General features: G+C 29.7%; 3 protein-coding genes across 3 annotated transcripts; 2 read left to right on the top strand and 1 right to left on the bottom strand.

The window, feature by feature from the left end:
- The first annotated feature begins 2529 nt into the window (after window positions 1-2529).
- Window positions 2530-4320, top strand: LOC110628795 (F-box protein At3g07870). The gene is made up of 2 exons (XM_043948988.1): window positions 2530-2766; window positions 2872-4320. Exon 2 carries the CDS (start codon window positions 2892-2894, stop codon window positions 4134-4136), a length of 1245 nt encoding a protein of 414 aa, XP_043804923.1. The 5' UTR covers window positions 2530-2766; window positions 2872-2891; the 3' UTR covers window positions 4137-4320.
- A 5095-nt stretch (window positions 4321-9415) lies between these two features.
- Window positions 9416-10487, bottom strand: LOC122721377 (fruit protein pKIWI501-like). Its single transcript, XM_043948989.1, has 2 exons — window positions 10327-10487; window positions 9416-10235 (listed from the first exon to the last, which is right to left on the bottom strand). The coding sequence occupies exons 1-2, from the start codon at window positions 10339-10341 to the stop codon at window positions 9780-9782; spliced, it is 471 nt and encodes a 156-aa protein (XP_043804924.1). The 5' UTR covers window positions 10342-10487; the 3' UTR covers window positions 9416-9779.
- An 8357-nt stretch (window positions 10488-18844) lies between these two features.
- Window positions 18845-22053, top strand: LOC110627358 (rho GDP-dissociation inhibitor 1). Its single transcript, XM_043962258.1, has 5 exons — window positions 18845-19584; window positions 19665-19731; window positions 20654-20872; window positions 20957-21081; window positions 21548-22053. The coding sequence occupies exons 1-5, from the start codon at window positions 19315-19317 to the stop codon at window positions 21623-21625; spliced, it is 759 nt and encodes a 252-aa protein (XP_043818193.1). The 5' UTR covers window positions 18845-19314; the 3' UTR covers window positions 21626-22053.
- Window positions 22054-25327: the final 3274 nt, after the last annotated feature.

Genomic DNA, 25327 nt, shown 5'->3' with positions numbered 1-25327 from the left:
AATATTATAAAAAATATTAATATAATAAATAGAATATAATTATTAATTAATATTTAATTTAATATTTTTTAAGAAAAACGTCGACTATATTATTTTTATTTTAAAATTTATAATTTAATTTAAGTGAAAATAATATTTTATAGAAATTATTATTATTTATTAATGAAAAGCAAACGATGAAAAGCAAAAATTATTTGCATTCCACATTTATTTTACTTTTTAAATAAAAGGAAATTTTTGTTTATAAATTTCAATTTATTATATTTCATTAACCAATATAAATAAAAACTTATATTTGAATTAAAATAAAAAAGTTTTTATTTTTTAAAAAATATCTTAAAAAAGAGGATATACATTTTTTCGTATATTAAAAAGGAACGTAAAAAGGAAGAATATATATTAAAGTTGCTATTATAAATTTTTAATTGAAATATATATTATCTATTCTTTAAAAAACAAATAAAGAAATATAAGTTATATTTTCCTTCATATATATCATAATTATGGATACAAAGTGGAAAATATAAATTTTTATGTAATTTTTGTTTTTTGATATGACACTAAATTTTATTATCTACGTAATAATTATTTTAATATTTTCTTCCTTTAAAAAAAATAGAATAATAAGTTGTTATGATAAATTTTCACTATAAAATTTCTATTTATAATTAAAAATTTAATAGTAAAATACGTTTTTCATGAATTATTAATAGATATTTGTTTATTATTGTAAATTTCAGTGATGATCTGAGATTTAGAAAGAGGTAGAATTTTAGTATGAATGAATAAATTTAGTTTTAATAGGTCACGTCTCCCTCTTTTATTTTTTTTTTATTCTCTAGTGACGTATAATCGCCACTTTATACAATATCACATATTGCTATCATACAGAGCCGTACGTATGGGTATACGTGTCTACCTACCATTGTCAAGTGACCATTTAATTTTTTTCTAATGCTCGTACTTATAGGGTCGTGTTATAGCTGAACTTGCTCCCCTACTCCCCATCATATCAGATGAGCTGGAATCTTCTCTGATCAGTTTGGGCTCCGATCAGTCCGACCTGCTTCAACTGTGAACCGGATTATGTACTAATGGGTCAACCTGCATAATAGATTCTAGTAAGTTTTGAATCCGACTTGACTCCACTGTGAATTTCAGTAACCCAACGGTTATCAGTAACTTTTTACTAATTGATTTGTAAGTTCATTGATAATTCATCAACAAATGACTAAGGGATTTTGAATTAACAAATTATATAATATGTAGGTGGAATATTAAATATCTTAGTGCACTTACTAAATAATTTGAAATCTTAGTAAATTTAAAAAAATAAAATTATTAAAGTAATAAATTTTAGTATTACATTAGTATTTAAATTTTGAAATTTATAGTTATTTTATTATTTTTAAATATGTATTTATTTAAAAAAAATTAATTATTACAAAAGTAAAATTAATCAAATTAAATAACAGAAAAATATATTAACAAATTGATTTGCATTTAAAAAAGTGAAAGTGAATAAATTTATAAAAAAATAAAAGAAAATGGGAGAAAAGGAAAGAAAATGATAGAAAATAAAAATGAAAAAAAAAACAATGTAAAAAGAGAAGTGACAAAGCGAGAAAATGGAAGATAATTAAGGAAAAGAAATAACAGAAAAGAAAATAAAATGAGAAAAAAGAGAAATGATAAAATTAATAAGAGAAAAGATAAAAATTAAGAAAAAAAAAGAGAAAAGAATAAAAAAATTAAAGGAAAATGAGAATAGCAGAAAATAAAAAAAATTAAAAGAATAAATGATGAAAGAAAATATCTAATTAAATAAAGAAAATAGACAAAAGTTGTCTTCTCTTTTTAAGAAAATAAAATATAAAATAAATAATATAGTGGATGTAAATTAAAATTAAGCTATTGCATTGAAATCAAATGATAAGGTCTACCTGGATAAAATTAATCTATTCAAGAAATTTCCACAATCTCAGTAGAAATCTAAATCTCCTACTATAAAATTTTCCCAAGCCCTTAGGAATTAACTTCCCTTGCAAGAGAAAACTTGCAATCACCAAATTTTTATGAATTGCTAATGGACAAACAATACAGGTTAAATAACCACTCTTCCTAGAAATTTCTTGTAAACATAATCACATGGCCTTTCTTTATTATTATTATTATTATTAATTACTGTCATGTTTTTGGAGGTTTATGATAAAGACTACATGCAGATTGATGATTGTGAAATGTCTTCCTGAGGTAAATATTTGTAGGGTTTGGTTTGGCTACTTCCTTTTATGCATTTTGTACTTTGCACATCAACTATGCTCTCCATGATTTTTTAACATTTTTTAATTTTGTGGGTCCTTTTTTCTATAATATTTTTCTTTTCTTTCACAGGGATGATTCCTGGCATCTGCTTATACAAAACTCTCTGTATTGTCACATACAATAGCAGTAAAGAAAGAAAGAAAGAAAGAAATGTATATATATATTATCTTTTGTCAGATTTCTTCTTGTTATTGAAGACAAAATGTTACAGGGTCCTTATCAGTGGGGACATGTATCCATTGACAAAGAATAGGATTCATAAATTTTGCATTTTCTGCATATCATATGTAACTTTTATGCTGGATTTGAACGGTGGTGATTGTTAGATCCATCAATTTACTTTCCCCCAATGTGAAAGAGAAAACCATCTTTTTATTTTTTTTTTTTCTTGGAGAATTTTTCATTGATGGTGGATCCCATACATCACCACCAATTTTCCTTGTAGTTCCCGTCTGCTTCTTTAACATTTACTTCATCTTATTAAAGTCCACCATGTTTATCTCTATCTCCTAGTCTTTTGATCCTTATTTTTCTCTTCTTCTGCAGAAATTTCCTCCCTCCGAGTCATGGAGTTGTTGTATGTTGAAAACCATGGCAAGAGGAGGAGGAAGATGAAAATCAACCCTGATCAAGATGATCCACCATCAACTGCAATGGAACATCTACCACATGAGATCATCCATGATATTCTTTCAAGATTACCCATATCTTCTTTGGTGCAATTCAAGTGTGTTTGTAAAGCTTGGAGAGCCTTAGCTAAAGATCCTCACCTTGTGAGATTCTATCTCTCTACCACAACCAACAACGATCCTTGTCTGATTCTTCACTGCGATTTTCCCATCAGGAACCAGATTTACTTCGTGGATTTTGCTGCTGCTCCAGACCAAGGAAAAGACAAGGTAAAAAGAATCAATGTACCCTTTTGGCCTATGATGCCAGAATTCGATGTGGTAGGTTCCTGTAATGGTTTGCTTTGTTTAGCTGACTCGCTTTACAATGATGCTGTTTATATTTACAACCCTTTCACTAGGAACCATGTAGAGCTCCCAAAATCGCTGAAATATCCTGACCAAGAAGTTGTTTTTGGGTTCGGATTCCATCCAAAAACTCAGGAATACAAGGTAGTAAAGATTGTTTACTATAGGAATGGTCATAGTACTTACCCTCGAGCCCGTAGGCTCGTGTATCCACAATCTGAAGTTCAAATTCTAACTCTAGGCAGCCCCAAGTGGCGAAGTCTAGGCAAGATATCATACCAGCTCGTTCGCCGCCCGTCTGAGGCCTTAGTTAATGGAAGACTTCATTGGGTTAGTCGACCCCGGAGATATAACCCTGCTCGGCGGCTAGTCTCATTTGACTTAGCTGATGAGCAATTCAGGGAAGTCCCAAAGCCAGACTGCGGCGGCCTGAGTAGATGCAACTACCACCTTGTGGTGCTGAGGGGGTGTCTTGCTGCTGCTGTGTATTGCAGCTATGGAAGATTGGAGATTTGGGTGATGAAAGAGTATAATGTGAAGGAGACTTGGGTAAAAGAATACAGTATTGGAACTTACATGCCAAAGGGATTGAAGCAAAATCTTGATAGGCCTTCAAAGATTTGGAAGAATTCTTTGAATGGAAGAGTTGTTAGAGTGTTAGGCCTTCTGCAAAATGGTGAGGTTTTGTTGGAGTACAAAAGCAGAGTTCTTGTTACTTATGACCCAAATCATGGAAAGTTTAAAGAGCTTTCATTACAAGGGATCCCTAAATGGTTTCAAGCTGTTGTTCATGCAGGCAGCCTCAGTTGGATTAATACTCCCATTGATACATAGAAGTTGATGATGATTTCTTGGCCTGTGAGTTTTAAAACTTCTTTGATCTTTACAACGAAAAACACAAAGATTCATGTTTTGTGTTCATTAGTGTAGTGTTATCATGTCAATTAATTCCTTGTTTGTATAGATGAAATTCAATCCATTACCAGAAATAAACTCATTCTCTATTGAATTTACAAAATCTTTTCTCTCCCTTGACATATCTTTTCTAAGATTTTTTGTGAACCCTTCATTTGAAATCTAAAAGTTTGCAAATATTTTAATTTTTTTTCTATTAAATTAAGGGGAAAAAAAAAAAGTAAGAAGAAGATAAGAAAGAGCAAAAAAGTCAAAAGGCCGCAAGCAAATTGCCCTAACATTAAAAAATATAGACCACATCACATGGGTCTGAAAGTGAAAACCAAACTAAGTTTCAAAGTTGATGAACCAAATAATCTTGTTTTATCAAAGTTGGATCTTAGCCAAACACCCTTTTCAGTTCATCTTTTTGTCATTAAAAATAATAATAATAATAATAATTATGGGTATTTGATTCATGGACCATTAGATAAAGATTAAGCTCACATCAGCCACCTAATCAAAAGGGCTACAAGCACTTAGCTAATTCTTTTTCTACACAAGACACCAACCCACCAGCAGAATATAACATTTGTATACTAATAATAACAAAAGAAACTACATTAAGAAATACCTTTAAAAAAAATACCCTCAACTTTTTTTTTCCTTTTCTTCCACCATTCATTCGAGTAGCATAATCTTTTTTCTTTTCTAGTTCCAACCTTTCACATTAGAGCTATATAGATATAAAGATGATTTCTTTTCTTTTTTTTTAATTTTATTTTTTTAATGAAACTTAAGAAACTAGCAAATAAGCTTATTTGCTGTGTGAAAATGGAAAATCCACCACTGCACGTTAAAAATCCTTCGTTGATGATCAGTCCCCCTCTCATATACAAAAGCTTGGAGGAGTTTTGGTCAACACTCGCATCTCTTTTACAAGCCTTGGCCAAGCAACACCTTGAATATCAGCTTTGAGCAACGGCACACCATCTCGTCGGCCGCTTAATCGAAGATCTGCAATCCCGCCGGACCAGCTATTGCTTTGTTCGTCATTCCACCAGCTTTGAGCAACACTCGGATCTCCTTTACTTGCACTTTGCTTTCAATCTAGCATACATCAGTTAAATATTTAATTGCACTGTCTACAAAGTTTAATTTAGTTCATTTTTATTTTTTTTTAAATTAATCTCAAAAAGTTTGAATTTAAATTCAGTTTTAACCTAAAAATTAGTCTGAATTTCTTGGTTAAATTTCTTACTTTCTTGATTCAGCCTAAAAATTAAGAAACTTAATTTCTTGATTTTTAGATCTTTGGACAAAAAATTAATTGATTAAATTAAACACCCCACCAACTGCTAAGGTAAAATTAAGTATTATATGAAAGATGTTCAATAGCGAAGTACAATGTTAATGTCAATCCTCATTCAGAGGTTCTTACCTACAAGTAAAGGAAGCAAGAAAAGGAAGCTCAAGCTTAGCTTATAGGGAACAAAGGATTGAGATTTCCAATAGTTTCCATCAGCATCTATTTGTCTTGTAGTTATATAGATAAGAGCTTCAACTTTGTTTGAGGCTTTTTCTTGGAATTGTCATTTTGAGTTAGCGCGTGAATGTTCTGAAATTTAGAAAAAATATAATTTTAGAAGAGAATATCATATTTAGAAAAAATATGATTTAGTTGAGTGTATAGAAAAGTTTAATTTAAGATGTCACATCCCCTCTTTTATTCTTTTTTCTTTATTTTCTAATGACGCATAACTGCCACTCTACTATAGTGTCACTTGTTTTTGTCTGTCTCTATTACACAAACCTGTTCATTCTTGTCAGGTGACCATTTAATACTCCTTTAGTGCCCCATGCTGATAGGGTCGTGGCAAGCGCGCGTGCTAATAGAGTCGTAGTATAACTAGGCCTAACCTTCTACTCCCCGTCACATCAAACGTCGAGATAGAACTATCGGTCAGTCCGATCTGCACAGTCGCGAATTGAATGGTGTGTTGATGGATCGATCTGATTGGTGAGCTCTAATGGGTTTTGGATCTGTTTCCTTCTCTATGACTCGACCTTAGCTCGGTCATCAGCTTCTACTTCCAGCTCCACCAAAATCCACATCGTTAAGTATTATGAATCAATAGATGACTTCCAACACAAGCACGCATCAGGCAGGGAATAAAACAACACTGAAATTTCATGAAGAGCAGCTACACATCTTGTATGAAGGATAATTTATAATTGGGGTTGAAAACGTCTTCATAAACTTACAATTGGGGTTGCTTGTGTCAACACATCTCTTGGGCTTCTTACCAAAGCTCAACTTGGGATGAAGGCCCCAAATATCCAACAGAGGCCTATCCTTTTCACTTCTCTTCACAATATACATCCAGCTTTATGATAGCCTTGGGTCTTGTAACTGGACCCATAAGAAATAGTGTCTTCCACAGAGTCAGCTCTATGACCTCACTAAGGTTCCAAACTTCCAAGTCCTCAAGGTTAAAACAAGGCAACTAAGGGATGTTCGTTTTCGTTATAGTTTTTTACTTTTTTGTTTTTTATTTGATAAAAATAAATAAATAATAACAAATTTTGTTTATATATTTTTATTTTTACTATTCAATAAAAATACTTTTAAAATAAAAAACTAAAACTTTCTACAGATTTTATTAAATCATTATTTTTCTTTATAAATTTTATCATATTATCATAATTTAATTTTTCATCTTTATCAATTAATATTTTTAAAATATATTTGCATTCAATTAATTTTTGAAATATATTTTTATTTTGTTATTATAAAAAAATTTACTATAATGATTATTCAATTTTAAAAAATACATTAAAACAATCATAAAATTTTAAAAAATTTATTAATTAGTCATTTTATTAGTTTTAATTATTAAATATTTAGAAGAAATCTTATTTTTTTTCTTATTTTTGCCTCTAAACTATGGGGCAATGTTCAATTTTGTCCAAAATTAAGTTTTGGACTCAATTTACCTCAGCCTTTTAAATTAGAATCAAATTTGCCTATTTTTGGTCAAAATATATTAAAATAATAGTTTTTAAAATTCTTAATAATAACACATTAATTTTATATTTATTATTATAATTTAAAAATAATAACTAATAATTTATTGGTGTACAATTTGTTGGTTAATCAAACTGAATCAAAGTTAAAAATGAATTAAACCAAATCAAAATCAATTCATCAGTTCGCACACTTTGAAAATCAAATGTTAAAATTTCATGATAAATCTCAGAATAAATTTAACCACAAAATCCAAATTTCACCATTATTAACAAATATTATATATCAGTCCTATAATTAATAAAATTTCAAGTTAAAAGTTTAAATCTCATAAGAAATCCAACAACGTAATTCAAAGAGTAACTCACATACTCACAGCAATAAGGCTATAAAGAACTCGAATCTCTATAAGAGTACATACTTCTCAATGGTGCTTAATTGATATTTCAATCAAGGAGAAACAGAATGATAAGGTAAACTATGCTTAAAAATATTATTATTATAAATTAAAAAATTATTATTTTAATATATTTTGTCCAAAACAAAGAAAATTTGATCCTAATCTAAAAGGTTCGGGCAAATTGAGTCCAAAACTTAATTTTTAAAAAAATTAAATATTCTTTAATAATTTAGGGGTCAAAATGAGAGTCGCTCCGAAAAAACTCATTAATTGATCCTCAATTTTAATGAAATGTTCACTAATTAGTCCATCTTGAGGAATATTAAATTTTTTTATCAGAAAACTTTATTATTGAATCTCTATGATTTGAAAAAATTTAGGTCCCTCAATTTTAAAAAATACACTAAAACATCTTTAATGTATTAAAAATAAAAATAAGCTAATTAGTCCTTATATTAATTCTAGCATTTAAGTATTTATTATTTAGTTCATATGGTATGAGAAAATTTATTAGTTAATCCTTTAATTTTGTGAAAATATTTACTAATTAATCTCTTTGTATTGAGGGGCATTTAAAATTTTTTTACAATACTTAATAATTAAAATCAATGGAAGAATTAATTAATAGATTTTCTAAAATATCTGAAATATTTTAATGTATTTTTCAAAATCAATACACTAATTAGTGAATTTTTCTATACGATAGAAATTAAAAAGTAATTTTCTACTTTTATAACACTAAGCAGTTAAAATTAACAGAGAAATTAATTAGTAAATTTTTTAAAATCCTAAGGACATTTTAATATATTTTTTAAAATTAATAAACTAACTAATGAATTTTTCTATGTTATAGGAATCAAATAGTAATATTATTTTTTATTATAATATTTATATTTTATAAAAATAAAAATAGTAATATTGTTTCTTATTATAATATCGATATTTTATAAAAATAATTTATTCATTTTTATATGCAACTATTTATAAAATTATTTATATTCTTATTTTATTACTAACATCATATTTTTAAAAAATATTTTATTATTTATTTTTGTATGAAAATTTATAAATCATAAGATAAATTACACTTTCATTTTTGGATTTTAACAAAATTAACTGATTGATCTCCAATTTTTAAAATTGAATACTAAATTTTTATATAATAAATCCGTATAACAACATCGTCATTTCATCCATTTTTAAAAGAAATTATCATAAAATCATAGGAAAATGACTTTGTTGCTCTCATATTTATTTTGAGATATAAAAAATACTTTTGTCCTTCATTAATTAATTAATTATCATAAAATCATAGCAAGGGTAATTCATCACCTCATTTGGGCATGATCTTTATGAGTAGCCATATGGGCCATATCAGTGGAGAATTATAATTCACCAACTCGATCCTACTCACATTGACCTTATCTTGATGTTAGATCACAGGGTGTAGCCATGTGCAACCCACATGATCATCACTACCTCTTTTCTATTTATAAACCATGCAATTTCTTTTTAATATTTATACACTGTATCAAGAGGATGTTCCATTTATTACCGTATCAATGATGGATCATCATTCAGCTTTGATCTTTAAGCTTTTAGGGGTGCAACCCTAAAATTGAGCTTATCTTGGTTAGAAAATAGTCGTATCAAAATTTTATAAATTGAGTCTTGAATAATTTAAAAATAGTTTAATTTATTTAAATTTCAGAAATTGCTAAAATTGAAGTGAAGCCAAGCGAATTATAGTCGAAAATTTTAAAAGCTAATAATTATACTGCAAAATGCAAATTATTAAACAAAGATCAAACCCTAAAATTTTTATTATTGCAAACATCAAAGACCATAATATATATTAAAAAACTCAATACTGCATGGAACCAAACAAGCATACATGCTGATCTGTCACAGATGCAATAGACTACCCAAAACATATCCTACACTGTAGCAAATGCATGTCTGCCATGTGGCGACTTCTCATTGGGTTCAACCCAAGTGGGACATCCCAATACCGAGACCCATTACCCTAAAAAGAAACTAGTACTCTTATTAAACCACAAGCTAGAAGAGGAATATTACAGAATGGCATGCAATGACCAACCCTAGCTTACCCACTAAACAAGCTTTCAAGAAAACCACCGTACCCTTCGACTCTTTACTCAGGCTTCTCAACTGCAGCTTCTTCTGCTTCAGGCTTCTTCTTCTCACCGCCTTCTTCCTCCTTCGGAGCTTCAACCGGAGCTTCCGGTGCCGGTGCTTCTGCATCAGTTGCAGGCTCAGTTGTCTCTTTGGGAGCCTCCTCAACAACGGTCTCTGGTGCTGGTTCCTCCTGAGATGTTTCTTCCTCGGGAGTCTCCTCTTCCGCAGTTTTCTCTACTTCTGGCTCTTCTTTCACATCCTTTGCTTCTTCAACCTCTACCACCTCTTTAGTTTCCACCACTGCTTCCGCCGGAGCATCAGACTCTGGTGCTACTGGTTCTTCAGATACCTGATCAACCGCCTCTGCTTCCTTTGGCTCTTCTTCTGGTTTTTCATCAGCAACTGGTGCTGCCTCTGGAACCTTGACTTCCTCAGCTTTCTCCTCTGGAAGTGCAGTCTGTGCTGATACCACCTGAAAAATATATTAAATGATCAGCAATTAGAATAATACTGAAAATCAAGAATCTGAATGAAAAATTAAGAAGAAAAGAATGATGGGTGACCTCAACAGTAGCCATAGAAAGCAAGAGAAAATGAAATAGAAACTAAAAGTAAATGGCGAGAAGCAAAGAGGAAGTGAAGAGAGAGCTTAGAGTGTATTTGGTGCAGAGAGAGGGTAACTGAGAGTGGCTTATATAGAGAGAGGAGTAGAGGCCAGTAAGCTTCATGTGAGAGGGAGAGAGGTGGGAACTCTACCTAAGGAAGAGGAATCTTGGGATTTGACCTCACATCTCTCTGAAATCAAAATCAATAGGAATAGATCAACATTTTAAGAATAGTGAATTAATTTTTTTTTTTTCAAATAAGCTGTAGTTTATCTTTTTAAATTACCCTAGATATTTGTTTTTGATCGAAAAGGGTAAATAATGGAGGGCCATTTTCAGCTAAGCCATCATCTTTCTTTTGGTTTTTTGTGCTTATGTGCTTTGTGCAGTCGGTAATGTAGGTGACCTTTATTATTATCATGTTCCCAGCTTCTTATTTTCTTCTTTAATTAATTAATTAATTTAAAAAAATTATATGAAATGGATTATTAATTATTAATTAAACAGAGAAATTAATATTTAAATTCAGATTCACATGTCATGAACTCTGTATATTGAAGCAGCCATAAAGAATGGGATGAGTAAATCATACTGAAATGGGTTAAAAATCATTACAGGATTTGTCAGATATTATAATCAATAGTCATGAATGATATAATTATGAAATTGGTTAATTCTAATTTCTTATAAAAGCCAAACCGACCTTAATTGCCACATCTACAAAATTATCACACAATTGGAGTTGATCACCTTTTTTCTATAATGTTTCTCAAATCGCATGATTACCCAAATCTGAATTTGAGATGGGCTTATTTTACCTGCAAAGAAAGAGAAACGCAAAATTAAAAAATAAAAAATCATCGGAGAATATGACATAAGCAGGAAGCGGAGAACAATGATTCCAGGTGGGCAAGCAGGGAGGCAGCGTCCTGAGCTCTGTTCTGTTTGCCCCAGGACCTATGCCTAGTCTGTAAAGTTGAAAAAGCTTTGACAAATTTCTCCATTTTAGGTTTTCTCTTGGGCGGTGGAGTTGGCCCACACCCGTGGATCCCACAGTCCTATTTCTCCAATGGAGCTATGACATGTGTCATGCAGATCACCGACCACGTCAGACTCTGCTGTTTCCATGTCATTATTGGACTCCTGGATGCCTAAAATGAGGTGGGTCAAGCGTTGCTTTATCATGGACTTGGAAGGATGGTGATGGGAGAGAATTTTTTTCTGTATATATAAATAAAGAATGAAAGAGTGGAAATTTAATGTTTTTAAATTGAAAATTTTACTATATAAACTTTATATTATGAAAAAAAAATTTAATTAATATTTTAATTTTAAAAAATATATTAAAATATTCATAAAATTTTTAAAAAATTATTAATAATAAATATATGGCATTATCTTTTCTTAATTATGCAATATGTAAATGAAAGTATAGTAGATTATTGAAAGATTATAATCCTTTATAATATAAAAGTATTTTTTTCCATTTTAAAAAGATTATTGATATATATTTTATTTTCAAAAATAAAAATATTACCAGTAATGTTTGTTATTGCAGTTAAGAAATTTATATATATTTTTTAAAAAAATCTATGATGTAGTAAAATTATTTAATATTAAATATATTAATGTTTATGAAAAATTTAAATTAATAAACACAATATATTATCGTAAATTATTATATCATGAAAATTTTATATTATAATTAATTTTACACTGTTCAAATAGATAAATATGCTAAATAATAAGTAATAAAATAATAGGTATGTATAGTTTAAATTTTTTATATTTTATTTTATTTTGAATTAATTTCTGATAATTGAATTTTGATATTAATATTTTCAATTTAAAGATATTTTATTTGTAATTATTTGTATGAAATTAATATATATATATATATATAATAAAAGTACAAAATAATATATCATAATTACAGATACAAAATAAATACAACATTTAGATTATTTTTATTAAATATATACTATTATTTTTTATTTTTTAATATAGATTAATTAAATAAAATACTGTTAGTTTTATAGAGAGATTCAAATTACAATAATAATGAAATTTCTAAAATTTTACTTAATGAATAGAGAAAATGTTATGTTGGCATTTGATGATGATAATTTAAAATTTTATTCAATAAAATTTTTATTTTTGTAAATTTTTATAGATTCGTCTATTGTATAATTGAATTAAAAATATTATTTAAAAACTAAAATTACATGTATGCAAACTAGTTAATATAAATACACTTATAACTAAGGATCGATTAGGTTTATATATATATATAACTGTGAGAAGGGGGTGCGAAATATTGACATTATTAACAATACTCTTATAAGTTTTTATTTTTATTTAAAATCTTTAATTTAATTAAATAATTATATTAGTATTTTATTTAAACTAAAAATGTATGTTAATATTTAAAGAAAACTATTAACAATTTATATCAACATTTAATTCTATTAAAAAAATTTATTATAACCTAAAATAATGTTAAAAAATTAATTAAATTAAAACATTATGTATATATATTTTTTGAAAGCAAAACCACTGATAGCATTAATAAAATTTCATCAAATAAAGAGAGATATCATCACAAATAAAAAGACAATTATATCTAATAGATTCTTCAACCAAAGTATGAGCAGTTAGAGTAGTATTACGACAAATTCATCTAACAAAAATATCAGTTATAGGGTCTAACAAAGATTTATAATCATTCAAAATCAAACCCCTGCATAAGAAAATTTGGCAAAAATGCTCCTCCTTCTTTCTCATCTCTCGAGCATGAATCACTAAAGTCACCCGAACAAAGCCACGGAAGAGAGCTTTTACGAGATAAATCTCGAATAAGGTTCCTAGACTAATGTCGTCGTTGCGATTTCGGAAATCCATAATAACTAGTAAATCTCCATTGAACATTATCTTCATAAACAACAGAATCAATAAAATTTAAAGAAAAGTCAACCACAGAAACAGACACATGACTCTTCCACATTAACAAAAAACCTCCTCCCAATATTTGTTTATTGACTGAGAAGCAACCATCAAAATATAAAAAATTACGAAAAAATTACGAAAAAATTTCATACGAAAACTAAGAGTTTTTATTTCCATCAAAAATAAAATATCCGACTTGTAATTAGTAACCAAATACTTCAATGCATTAATTGTCCGAGGATTGCCGAGTCCTCGGCAGTTCCAACACAGGACGATTATTGCTTTCGGCTATCCCGACCTTTGAAGGGATGAATCGCTTCACTGTTGCCTGTCAAATTAACATTCGTAGGGGTGTTGTTAGAGGCATCCTGTTGAGAGGAAGAAAAACCTGTAACAACCTGTAACCGAAACAGATATCTTTTTATCTCTAATTTCATACTAGATACCCCTCTAAAGGATGCCATAAATCTGCCAAAGAGGTCTGCATATTCTGAAAATTGATTGGATTGTATGTGAGAAATATCCCCACCATACAGAAATCATAAGTGACGATCGGAATATCTCTGAAACTCTTAATAGGGACAATAACATCTTCTTTTTCATCGATAGTCAATTGACGCATATCTTCTTCCATGGGGAAGGAGAAAGAAGAAGTTAGGTTTAAGGAAGAGGAAAGGGCGAGAGTATCGAGCCACAAAGGGACCACAGAAGGAAACTTAAAATAAAATTATGTAACGACCCGGGAACCGAACCGCTACCAGCACTAGGGTTCAGATCGACTTAAGGTCGTCGGAGCCCGTAGCAAGCCTACTATACATCCTGTGTACCTGACAAAATCCTATACATAATCACACGATATGACAAAAACATAAACATTCCATGAACCAAGACTCGACCTGTGCATGTATCAAATTGAAAACATAAACTCATACTAGAGCTCTCATCAAATGCTCTAGCATGGTAAACATCACATGCCTCAAGCTTAGTTCAAACATAACTCGAAACTAAAACTTTTACATAAGGATTATGTAAACAGGGATTACAAGGACAAAGACTAAGGCAAAGCACACTTCTAAAACCATAAAATAATACATGTCTACATCTATATTATTACAAAGGACTATACCAGCAACTCAGCGACTTTTCCGAGCTAACTCTGATCCTGCAAACCTGGAGTTAGGGGAAAGGGATAAGCTACAAGAGCCTAGTGAGCAGAACATAAAAACAGTTTAATAAACATATGATCAAATGAAATGCGTCACAACACAAACAATTCACATCAAGATGGATTTGTCGCCAGTAACCCTCTACAAATTCCAATAGTACCCGGCCCGCGACAGGTGCTCCTCAGAACTTCCTCTTAAACATAACATAACATAACATAATAAACCCATAGTGTCAGGGGCATAGAATGGGTCTCAACCTGGACTTTCTCTTACATACTTACATATTCACAGGGGCGTAGAATGAGTCTCGACCTGGACTTCCATATACATCATAACATATCATACTCGAGAGCTAGTGGGTCATCCAACATCCATCCACAACAACAGTAAATTATGCAATGCATCATATTCATGAATTCTAATGCAAGCATCCTAATACATATACATAGCATTCGTGATGCATGAGCATGCTTAAAAAGATTGATTACTTTTAAAATAATAGATTAGTTCAGTTCTACTCACCTCTGGCTGACGCTCGTCTAAGACCGATGCAGCTATCTCACTGCACGCTTCTATGATCTCCCAAATCCGATCCTACACAGATGGACTCAAATGAGAGACCAAACATAACCTTTACAAGACTCTAAACAACTCCCCAAAAAACCTCCTAAAACATACCAAAACATGCATACAAAACAAGCAGAAGAAGGCTGGGCAGGGCACTTTCGGTGGCAAGTTCGGCAGCCGAAAGTCCCTCACAGATCCGAAAATCAGCAACTTTCGGGGGCAGGTTCGGCGGCCTAAACTCCACACAGATTCGAAAGTCAATGACTTTCGGGGGCAGGTTCAGTGGCCTAAACCCCACACAGATCCGAAGGTTGGAACCTTCGGAGGCGGGTTAGGCGGCCAAAAGGCTGCCTCCACAAGCAGGTTCGGCGGCCGAACTTGGGTTCTCCAGCAAGGCAAAACCCGATTCTGCCCTATGTACACAGCCACCAAACACTCCGATCCTCACACCCAACAACTCATAAACATTCATACTCACTCAACATGCATAAGGGATATAAAAAATAGCATAATCCCCATCATACAACAGAAGAGGAACAATCATCATCAATCCTAACCCAAACCTTAAAACTTTAGGTTTAACAATTTCATACATTAACAGCCCTTAACCCCTTTTAAAACTTGCTGAAAACTTATAGAAAACATAAAAAAAAGCAAATATTTAAACTTATCTCTTGGAGACACAAAGGTGACAACAACCCAACTTGGAGATGAGGGAAAACGATCTCCGGAGGTCTCCAAGATTTAAAACTCTAGATTTGAACTCAAATCTTCAAAAACAAGAGGAAGCTCATGAATTCTTGGTGAAATTTGAAGAAATCTCAGTAAAATCATCAAAGGAAGGGCATAGACCTACCTCTACCCGAAAATGGAGAGAAAGCTCTCATTTTTGGGTTGAAGACCTCTTATAGGCGACTGGAGGAACCACCTTCGGCGGCTGAATCTTGAAAGTTCGGCGGTCGAATCTTGAAACACTTTTAACTATAATTTTTTTGTTCTCTAATAATTTTTAGTGATTAATATTTTATTTGATAAATTAAATATATATATATATATAATTTTTTTAATATTATTATTTTATTATTTTAAAATAATTTTAATATATTAATTTTATTTATAATAATTAAAATTATAATAATATTAAAAAGGAATATCAAATTCAACCGGTATTACTATTTTTAAAATGAATAAAACTTTACAAATAACAATCTTTTGTTATAGTTAAAAATAATTATAAATAAAATAATTGATAATAAAAAAATTAGATATATATTTCAAATTATAAATAACTAAATTTAAAATTAAATATTTTATACTCACAAACTTAATCTAGTAGTAAGTATATCTAAATAAATTTGAGAGATCTTAAATTTTATTTTTTCAATCCCAATTTTTATTTAAAAAAAAATTAAATATTTTATATAAAATAAAAAATTTAAAATTTAACTTTTATTATATTAAAATAAAGTTAATAATTAATATACCATAATAGATAATATAAAAGCTATCTATATAAGTATATAATTGAATACATACTATTAATTTTTATACTTATTTAAATAGAAATTACATATATTTTATTTTGATAATTATGATTTATTATACTTATTTAAAGTAAAAAATATATTATTAATTATATTTATTTTCTTTTTAAACCTTAATAAAAAAGAGTATAATAACGTGCATTGCACGTTAATAAAAAAAATTAGTATATATAATTTTAACAATACACATATATCCAATTTTGTTGAAAATATATTATACAACTCAAAGATAAAATATAAATATAAAACCAACTTTCAATTTGGCTTGATTTAATGGTTTTTTATTTAATTCTTAATAAAGAATGATAACCAAATCGAAATAGTAGAATATTAATTTCAATCCGTATAATTCGATTTTATAGCAAATTTTTTTCTTATTTTCTATACGAATCAATAAAAATTAAATAAAGTTATTTGATATGAGATCCTAAAGATCATACATGGCTTTAACGCTTTTCTATTTTCGTGTTTGTAGCAATGACTCAACTATATATATATATATATAAATAGTATATGCATAATTTTTTTTCTTTTCAAAACATATTATTTCTTTATTATTTTTTTATCTAGCTATATTTATTGCTTTTTGCTATGAAATTGCATCTATATTGTTCTGTGTGATCTCATTTTTTTTGCATGATTTTCTCCTCTTTTCAATACTTGCAGTTATTGACTTCTTATCTGCGTGCCACTGTACTTGCCAGCGTACTCCCATCCTCACAAAATGACATCACTTTCTTATGAGATATTACAATGCCATATTGCGGTACTGTTGGTTCCTTTCTAAAAAAGGAAGACCCTAAAAGGAAAGATTTTCCTAAAACAGAAAGACCTTAAAAAGGAAGGTCTTACTAAAGTAATACCTAGAAGGGCAGACCATTAATGTCAGATCGGAAGGGCAGACCATTAATGTCAGATTGGAAGGGCAAAACCTTAAAAGGCAGACCACTAAAGTCTAATCGAAAGGACAAATCATTAAGGTCAGACCCAGAAGGGCAGACCACTAAGGTCAAATCAGAAGGGCAAAATCTTAAAAGGCAGACCACTAAAGTCTAAACGAAAGGACAAATCATTAAGGTCAGACTTAGAAGGGCAGACCACTAAGGTCAGATCGGAAGCTCAAAACCTAGAAGAGCAGACTATTAAGGTCAGATCGGAAGGGTAAGGCCAGAAGTGTAGACCACCAAGACAGACCTTCCAAAAGGAAGACCAACAAAATCAGACTCTTTCAAAAGGAAGACTACCAAGGTCAGACATTTTAAAAAGAAGATCACCAAGATCTGACCTTCCAAAAGAGCATACCACTAAGGTCAAACTTTACAAAGGAAGAATACTAAAGTTAGACCTTCCAAAAGGAAGACTACTAAGGTTAGGCCATCTAAAAGAGCATACTACCAAAATCACACATTTCAAAGGAAAAACATTAAAATTAGACATTTCAAAAGGAAGACCACCAATGTTAGATATTCTAAAAGAGCATAATGCCAAAGTCAGACATTTTAAAAGGAAGACAATTGAAATTAGACATTTCAAAAGAAAAACCACCAAGGGGTAGACCACTAAGATCAAGTCAGAAGCGCAAGACTCGGAAGGGTAGACCACTAAGGTCAGGTCGGAAGGGCTAGACTTGAAAGGGCAAACTACTAAAGTCAGGTCGGAATGGCAGACCACTAAGGTCAAGTCGGAAGGGTAGACCACTAAGATCAGGTCGAAAAGGCAAAGCCAAAAGGGTAGACCAGCAAGATCAGACTTAAAAAAAAAACAGTAAGGTCATATCTTTTAAAAGAAAAACTACTAAGGTCAGACATTTTAAAAGAAAAACCACTAAAGTCAGACCTTTTAAAAGGAAGATCAATAAGGTCAGACATTCTAAAAGAGTATATCATCACCGATGTTAAATTTTTCAAAGGAAGAACACTAAGATTAGATCTTACAAAAGAAAGACTATAAAGTCAAATTATTTAAATTTTTTAACACATGAAATATATTATATAATTTGTCATATTTAATCTTCCAACTCTATATTATTTAAATTTGAAACTTAGTGATTGAATATCGAATGAAACCTTAAAGAAACCAAATAGGCAAATCCACTCCCATGCAATACAAAAGAAATAAATTTTTTGAAAAATTGCCACAAAAGTTAGGAGAAATGGACCACAACTTCATTCATGGGCAATTTGGCATCATTGAATTGACTATGATCATAAACAAAAAGGACCACTTGTGATTATGAAACCACCAGTTTCATCCATTCTTCAAGCTTCTTTTCTCTCTACCAATCTCAATATGATCCTTAAAATTTCTATAAAAAAAGGGGTCAAAGGCCACCCCCACAATCTTCGGCAGCGACTCTGCTTCTTCAATGTGTATATTTCGGATCACCACTCCTCCATAACTGCTCATGATCTCATACTCTCTCCAAAGATTTCAACTTCCTTCAACAACCCATCACTAAGAGCTTCTACGAAAGACGAACCCAGCTTCTCTTTTGTTTTGTCTTCTTTTGCTTGTGGGTCTTTTATCTAATCTGTCGACAAAAAGGATAATTTGTCACCTTTTCTTTTCTTATCTTTCTTTTCAAGACAGATTCTGTATTCCCTTTTCTTCCTTTACAATGGGTATCTTTCTTCTTTAATCTTTTTCTCTGCAGATAACAAACCCTTTTGTGTGTATGTTTGTGGGTGTGATTTGGGTCAGTTTTCGTTAATGTTGATGATTTGATGTCTTTGGCTGCTGGAGCTGTGGCTAGTTCGAGTACCAACATGGGGCTTGATGGAAACGAAAATGAGGGTTCTGCGGAGAAAACTGGGAATTTGGAAACTGAAACATCCCATCAAGAAGGTGGTGATGATTCATCACACAAATATAAGAGGCAGATGAGTGAGAGTTCCATGGATGCAACTGATCATGACGATGAAGATGATGAAGAAGGCAACAAGATTCAGCTTGGTCCTCAGTGCACCCTCAAAGAACAACTTGAGAAGGACAAGGTTTGTATTCTCTTGCTGCGTTACACATTTTGATTTAATTCCATACAATATTAATATGCTAATGAATTCTAAATGCTCAGGATGATGAGAGCCTCAGGAAATGGAAGGAACAGCTTCTAGGAACTGTTGATTTTGAAAATATTGGAGGTATCTGCAGCAATTTTTTTTCTCCCTTATCAAAATTTCATTGTTCTATTTGAATTGGGTTTTTGAAAGGTCTTCAAATTCACCCTATATTTCCTAAACCTCTTCTCTCTTGTGTATGCAAAGTTCCTATTTATTGCTGACTGCAATTTTTTTTTAATGGGTTAAATTCTTTCAATTCTTATGCAATTTCACTTTCTATATATTTCCAATTTTTATACAACTTTGATAAGGGCCTTCACAAATGACAGAATTATATTGTTCTTCTCCTCTGTTTGACATTGAAATTAATGATGTTTAATTAGGTCGGCGACCTAATTTAAGCCATTACTCAAGGTACTTGCAAATTCTAGAAGCTAAATAGTATTGGTTTACTGAGAAGGGAATTCCAAATTAGAAGCAATGTAGTTTTGATATCTATAATCTCTCAATATTGGAAGCAAGAATGTGTACAAATTGCCAGTTTCCTTTATCTGAAACCGAGCAGCAAGCTTCACCTTTTTGCTTGTCACAATGGCTAAGATTGTATGGCTGAAGATTTTCTGAAGTTGGTTCAATTTGCCACAGGCAATTGCTTAACTGGTATGTGCAGAATCAAGTATTTACAGGACCATAAGCACAGATATAAACCCCAGTCGCGTGTTCAGGCTATCATGTTCATAGCATAACAGAGATGGTTTGTCACTGTGCAACTTCTTTTTAACAACAGTTGCAAAAATATAGTAAATAATAAAAGAGTTAATTAAGATTAGGAATACAACTCCTAAGACTGTGATCTGTGGTTGATTGTTTTTGTTTGACTTTAACTTATTCATGCACTAAAAGGATTTGGGACATTTGTGCTGGAGAAAATCTCAAAATGGAGGGTGCTGTTTCTTCTCCTTATAAATCTTCTAAATTTGGTTTTCCCAATGATTTATTGCAGAAACTCTTGAACCAGATGTGAAAATTCTTAGTCTGTCAATCATCAGCCCAGGCAGACCTGACATTGTCCTGTCTGTTCCTGAGGATGGAAAACCTGAGGGAATATGGTTTACTCTGAAAGAAGGTAGCCATTACAACCTGATGTTCTCTTTCCAAGTTCACAACAACATAGTTTCTGGCCTCAAATACATCAACACTGTCTGGAAAACTGGTGTCAAGGGTAAGCTGTCTGAATTCTATTTCATGCTAGAGTTTATGTTTCAGATACTCTGTTTATCTTCCTTATAATGGGATTTTAATTCAGTGGATAGCTCAAAAGAGATGCTTGGGACCTTCAGTCCTCAGCCAGAGTCCTACACTCATATGATGCCAGAAGAGACCACTCCATCAGGAATGTTTGCCAGAGGATCATATTCTGCAAGATCAAAGGTCAGTTTCCCCGATCAAACCCAAGAAATTTTAGCCTGTAGTTGGTTAATAAGATCCAGCTCACTCTTACAGATCTATTTTTGAATCAATCAATCTGATGTTATCTCAATGTAATAGTTTAGACTAAGTTATGCAGAGTGGTAAAGGCAACATGAGACTTTTGTTGTTTCTAAACTCATATTTCCCTGGTCTCTAACATTAACATGTTTTCCATCTTAAGTTGTAACATCAAGGAATCAGATGTTATCTTGTTTAGTAGACAAATAACATCATTCTTTATAGTACATATGTGGTCTATCATTCAATAAACTGTTCATGCTGCTGTTCAATCATCTACCATATTTTGCCGAGGTATTGGTCCCTGCTGAACTGTGTTCTTATTTCTTGATGTAGACCTATAATTGCTCGCTTTCCAAAGTGTATCACCATTTTGGATTAACCATATTTTTTACTTGGCTTTCCTCAGTTTCTTGATGATGATAACAAGTGCTACCTGGAGATCAACTACACCTTCGACATCCGAAAAGAATGGGCTGCTACTTGAAAAACTCTGCAGCAATCTGAAATCTCTCAGCAACTCTCCGCGTTCGTGAGTTTGCTTAATTATCATTTCCAGAGTTAATTTTAACCACTACAATGGAGAAGGAGAAATTCAATTGGTAATGCTTTTAATAAATGGAGAGCTTAGCCTGTGTTTCCAAGTCATCAAATTCAGCATGTCCAAATCCTGAGCAGGAGTGGAGTCATCTGGATTGTTGATGAGCAGGCTAGGCTCCATTTATTTAGTTGGTAGCAAATCAATGGCATATTAGGACTTATTGAAGATTTTAGAAAGCAATGTAGGTAACGGGTTTGATTATATTTTAATTCCTTGTTTGTTTCAATTCTTTTGATGATGTTAAATGCTGAAGTTAGTTCAGACATACTCTTAGCCAACCTATTCTTAAATTCTTTTTGTTGTTTCTCCTTGAACGCTTGTTTCTTGTTCTATAGCGTTTGTCTTTTTCCTCTTCTGTCAGTACGACTAGTTATCCCTCGTTTGGTATAATTTATTTTGTAATAAAAAACTTCAAATGAATTCTTACAAAATTATATAAAATTTCTATTTCCTTTAAAATGAAAGTTTTTCAAATTAAAAATAATTGAATTTTTTCATTCTAAACATAAAAATTATTGAAAAAGAAATCAGAAAGCATTGTCGGTGAATATACTACAGTACAGGGAAGGAGAAGTCAAGAGACAGCAATGGAAGGAAAGAATTACACCAAATAATGAGTAAAACATGGAACGCATCAACTTGAAATTGCAATAATATTATCTGTCACGCAAGCTTGACGTTAACCTTCCATCTTCCTTCTTCTTCTTCTTCATCACCATCCATCTGTCTCCTGCTGTGTTTCACATTCATCCATAGAATAATCTTCACCTCTCTCTTCACATTTTAACAAGGATCCAATCCCCATTGCCCTTTCTTGCATAGACAGAAACTTCTACAGCTGTTGGCACGTAACCTCTTTTTTTCCTTTTTCTTTGAGTAACGGATAGGACGAGGAGAATTTGAAACTGAATCTACCAAGTGAGGTATAATGCGTTTAAGCACTGCATTAGGGTTTTGATTAATTTCTTAATCATCTTGTTAGTTTATGACTAATACAAGCTTGTGATATAGTATTGTGAGCCACTTTTGCTCAGCCATTGAAATTGTCTAATCATTGAAAAAATAAAAAAAAATAGCAACGAAATTAATAATCAAATTATTAAAAAAATAATCACTAAACATTTAAAATATCAATAATAAAATTATTATCTATTAAAATATGTAAACATACATTATTATTAGAGAAGTTTAAGCAAAAAGCAAGCTAATCGTGTTGATAATGACATACATTATTAGTTTTGATTAAAACAAGAGTCATGTGACAAAACAGATCAATATCCTAACTACTAATTTAGCTTTAACTACAATAATAATGACTATTTTTCTTAGCCTCTTGTTTTATAGTATTCGATTTAAATTAAAAAAAATATCAAATCGAATTAATTTAGTTTGAATTTTTATATATTTAAATTTAATTTTTAATTTTAAAATTTTAATTATTTTAATTCGATTTGATTTTAATTATAAAATATTAAAAAATTGAATCGAATTGATTAGTAATAATAGTATATTATTTTTTATAATACAAAGAGATTATACCATAATTACTATTGAAATATTTCAATTAAATTTTATAAAATTAAAAATAAAATATAAAAAATAAAAAATATATTAATAAACTTTACTGATCAAATCAAATTGAATTGAATCAATTTAATTTAATTAAATTTCTATTTATATTTAATTCGATTCAATTTTTATAAATATTAAAATTTGTGTATATATATATATTTACACGCGTGTAAAAATTTTTGTATGAAGAAGATTACACATAATAAAATAATATACTAATTGTTATCCATTTAGTTCTTGTCTCATTATTTTTATACAAAATTAAATTTGAATGGAAAACATTAAAATCTCATTATTAGTGTGTGTATATATGTTGTATTCTGTATTAAATATTAATAATTTATATTATATGATGGATTACAGGAAGTGTCGGAGAGAAGGAAAAGTAAAACGGTGTCGTATTAGATACAAAAGCTCAAAAAGCGAGAGATCGGTAGCATGTGCGGTTGTGGGGCCAGGGGTAGGGGATGTTTGGGTTGGGATACGGGTGGCACCAACCAGACAGTACAGCCGAATTCTGGTTGGCCCAAATACATGGTGGGCCCCATCACTCGTTTGACCCTTGTTGAATTTCTTCATCTTCCTTTCCTTTTTTCTCACCTCTACTCCTACTCGTCTGTTTGATTTCCATAATTTTATAAAAAATTAATTTAATTTAATTAATTTTTTTATTATAATATTTTTTAATCATATTCTTATTTAAAATAAAAGAATATTTTCATTAAATTAAAATTATATATAATTTTATAAAAATTCATTTAAATTATTTTTTATTAAAATGAGTCATACCAAATAAAATATTAAAAAAATTTGTATAAACATTCATATATGTACAACTATCACATTCAACTCATTGAAACATTTTTTTTTATTTGAAATAGAAAATTTTATAAAAATTAATGATCTATTTATTAAATAAATAACAATTTTGTAAATTTTTATGTTTACAGTCTAAATTTTTAATTTTGATTAAAAAATTTTAATTTTAAAATTTATCTAGTAATTTTTTAAAATAATTTTAATCAGATTTAAGTTAATTTACATATAAGTAATTTAATTAATTAAAATTAAATTTAATTAAAATTTTAAACTCTTAATTATATAAAATTTTTAAATTATATAATTAAAATATTTAATTTTTTATACTTAAATAAAATTTTTAATCGAGAATTTTAGATAATTAAAAATTTAAAATTTTAACAAAAGTTTAATTCAAATTATTTATATAGCTGTGTGTGTTGAGTTAATTTAAATATAGTTAAAATAAATTTAAAAAATTACTACAATTATAATAAATTTAAAAATTAGAGTTTTTTATTTAAAATTAAAAGTTTAGAATAAAAATTTATAAATTTAAAATTTTTAATCCATAGCCCAAATTCAATGTAATTATTTTCTACCAAATTTCTGTTTGAACCAAGAAGAATACATTTCTTTTTAATTCATAAAATTTTTATTATTAAAAAAAATAAAATCAAGCATGATTTTATTAGAATTTATTTATTTTTTTATAAAATAAACTATATTTAGAAATAATTTTATTCCAATCAACCTGAATTTTTTAAAAAAATTGTAGGAACAAGTAAATTTTCTTACTATTTTACCCTTATTAATATTTCATGTCACTAAAATTTTACACTATAAATATCACCGAGGATTATCATTTCTCATTAACTAGTGTTAAGGGTATTGCGGAAAATTTACAATTAAAAATTTATAAAACAAGATTAAAGAATTTATTAATTTAATTGTAAAAAAATAAAAATTTTAAAGGTTTCTAATATTTTAAAAATATACTTTTATCTTTAAAAATTGCTTTTCAAATATAAAATTTATTAGTATAAATTATTACTAAGTTCTTAAATTTTAAAAAATTTAATAATTCATTTTTATTTTAAAATCACTTAATTAAAATATTTTTATATTTTATAAAATTTCATTTTTAAATCATTTTATTAAAAAAAGTGTTAGCCCCCTTATTGTTTATACTATTTATTTTTTATAATTTTAATTTTA

The sequence above is a fragment of the Manihot esculenta genome, chromosome 12 (genome assembly GCF_001659605.2).
Source record: "Manihot esculenta cultivar AM560-2 chromosome 12, M.esculenta_v8, whole genome shotgun sequence".
NCBI classification, from domain to species: domain Eukaryota; kingdom Viridiplantae; phylum Streptophyta; class Magnoliopsida; order Malpighiales; family Euphorbiaceae; genus Manihot; species Manihot esculenta.
This window is presented reverse-complemented; position numbering and strand designations above follow the sequence as displayed.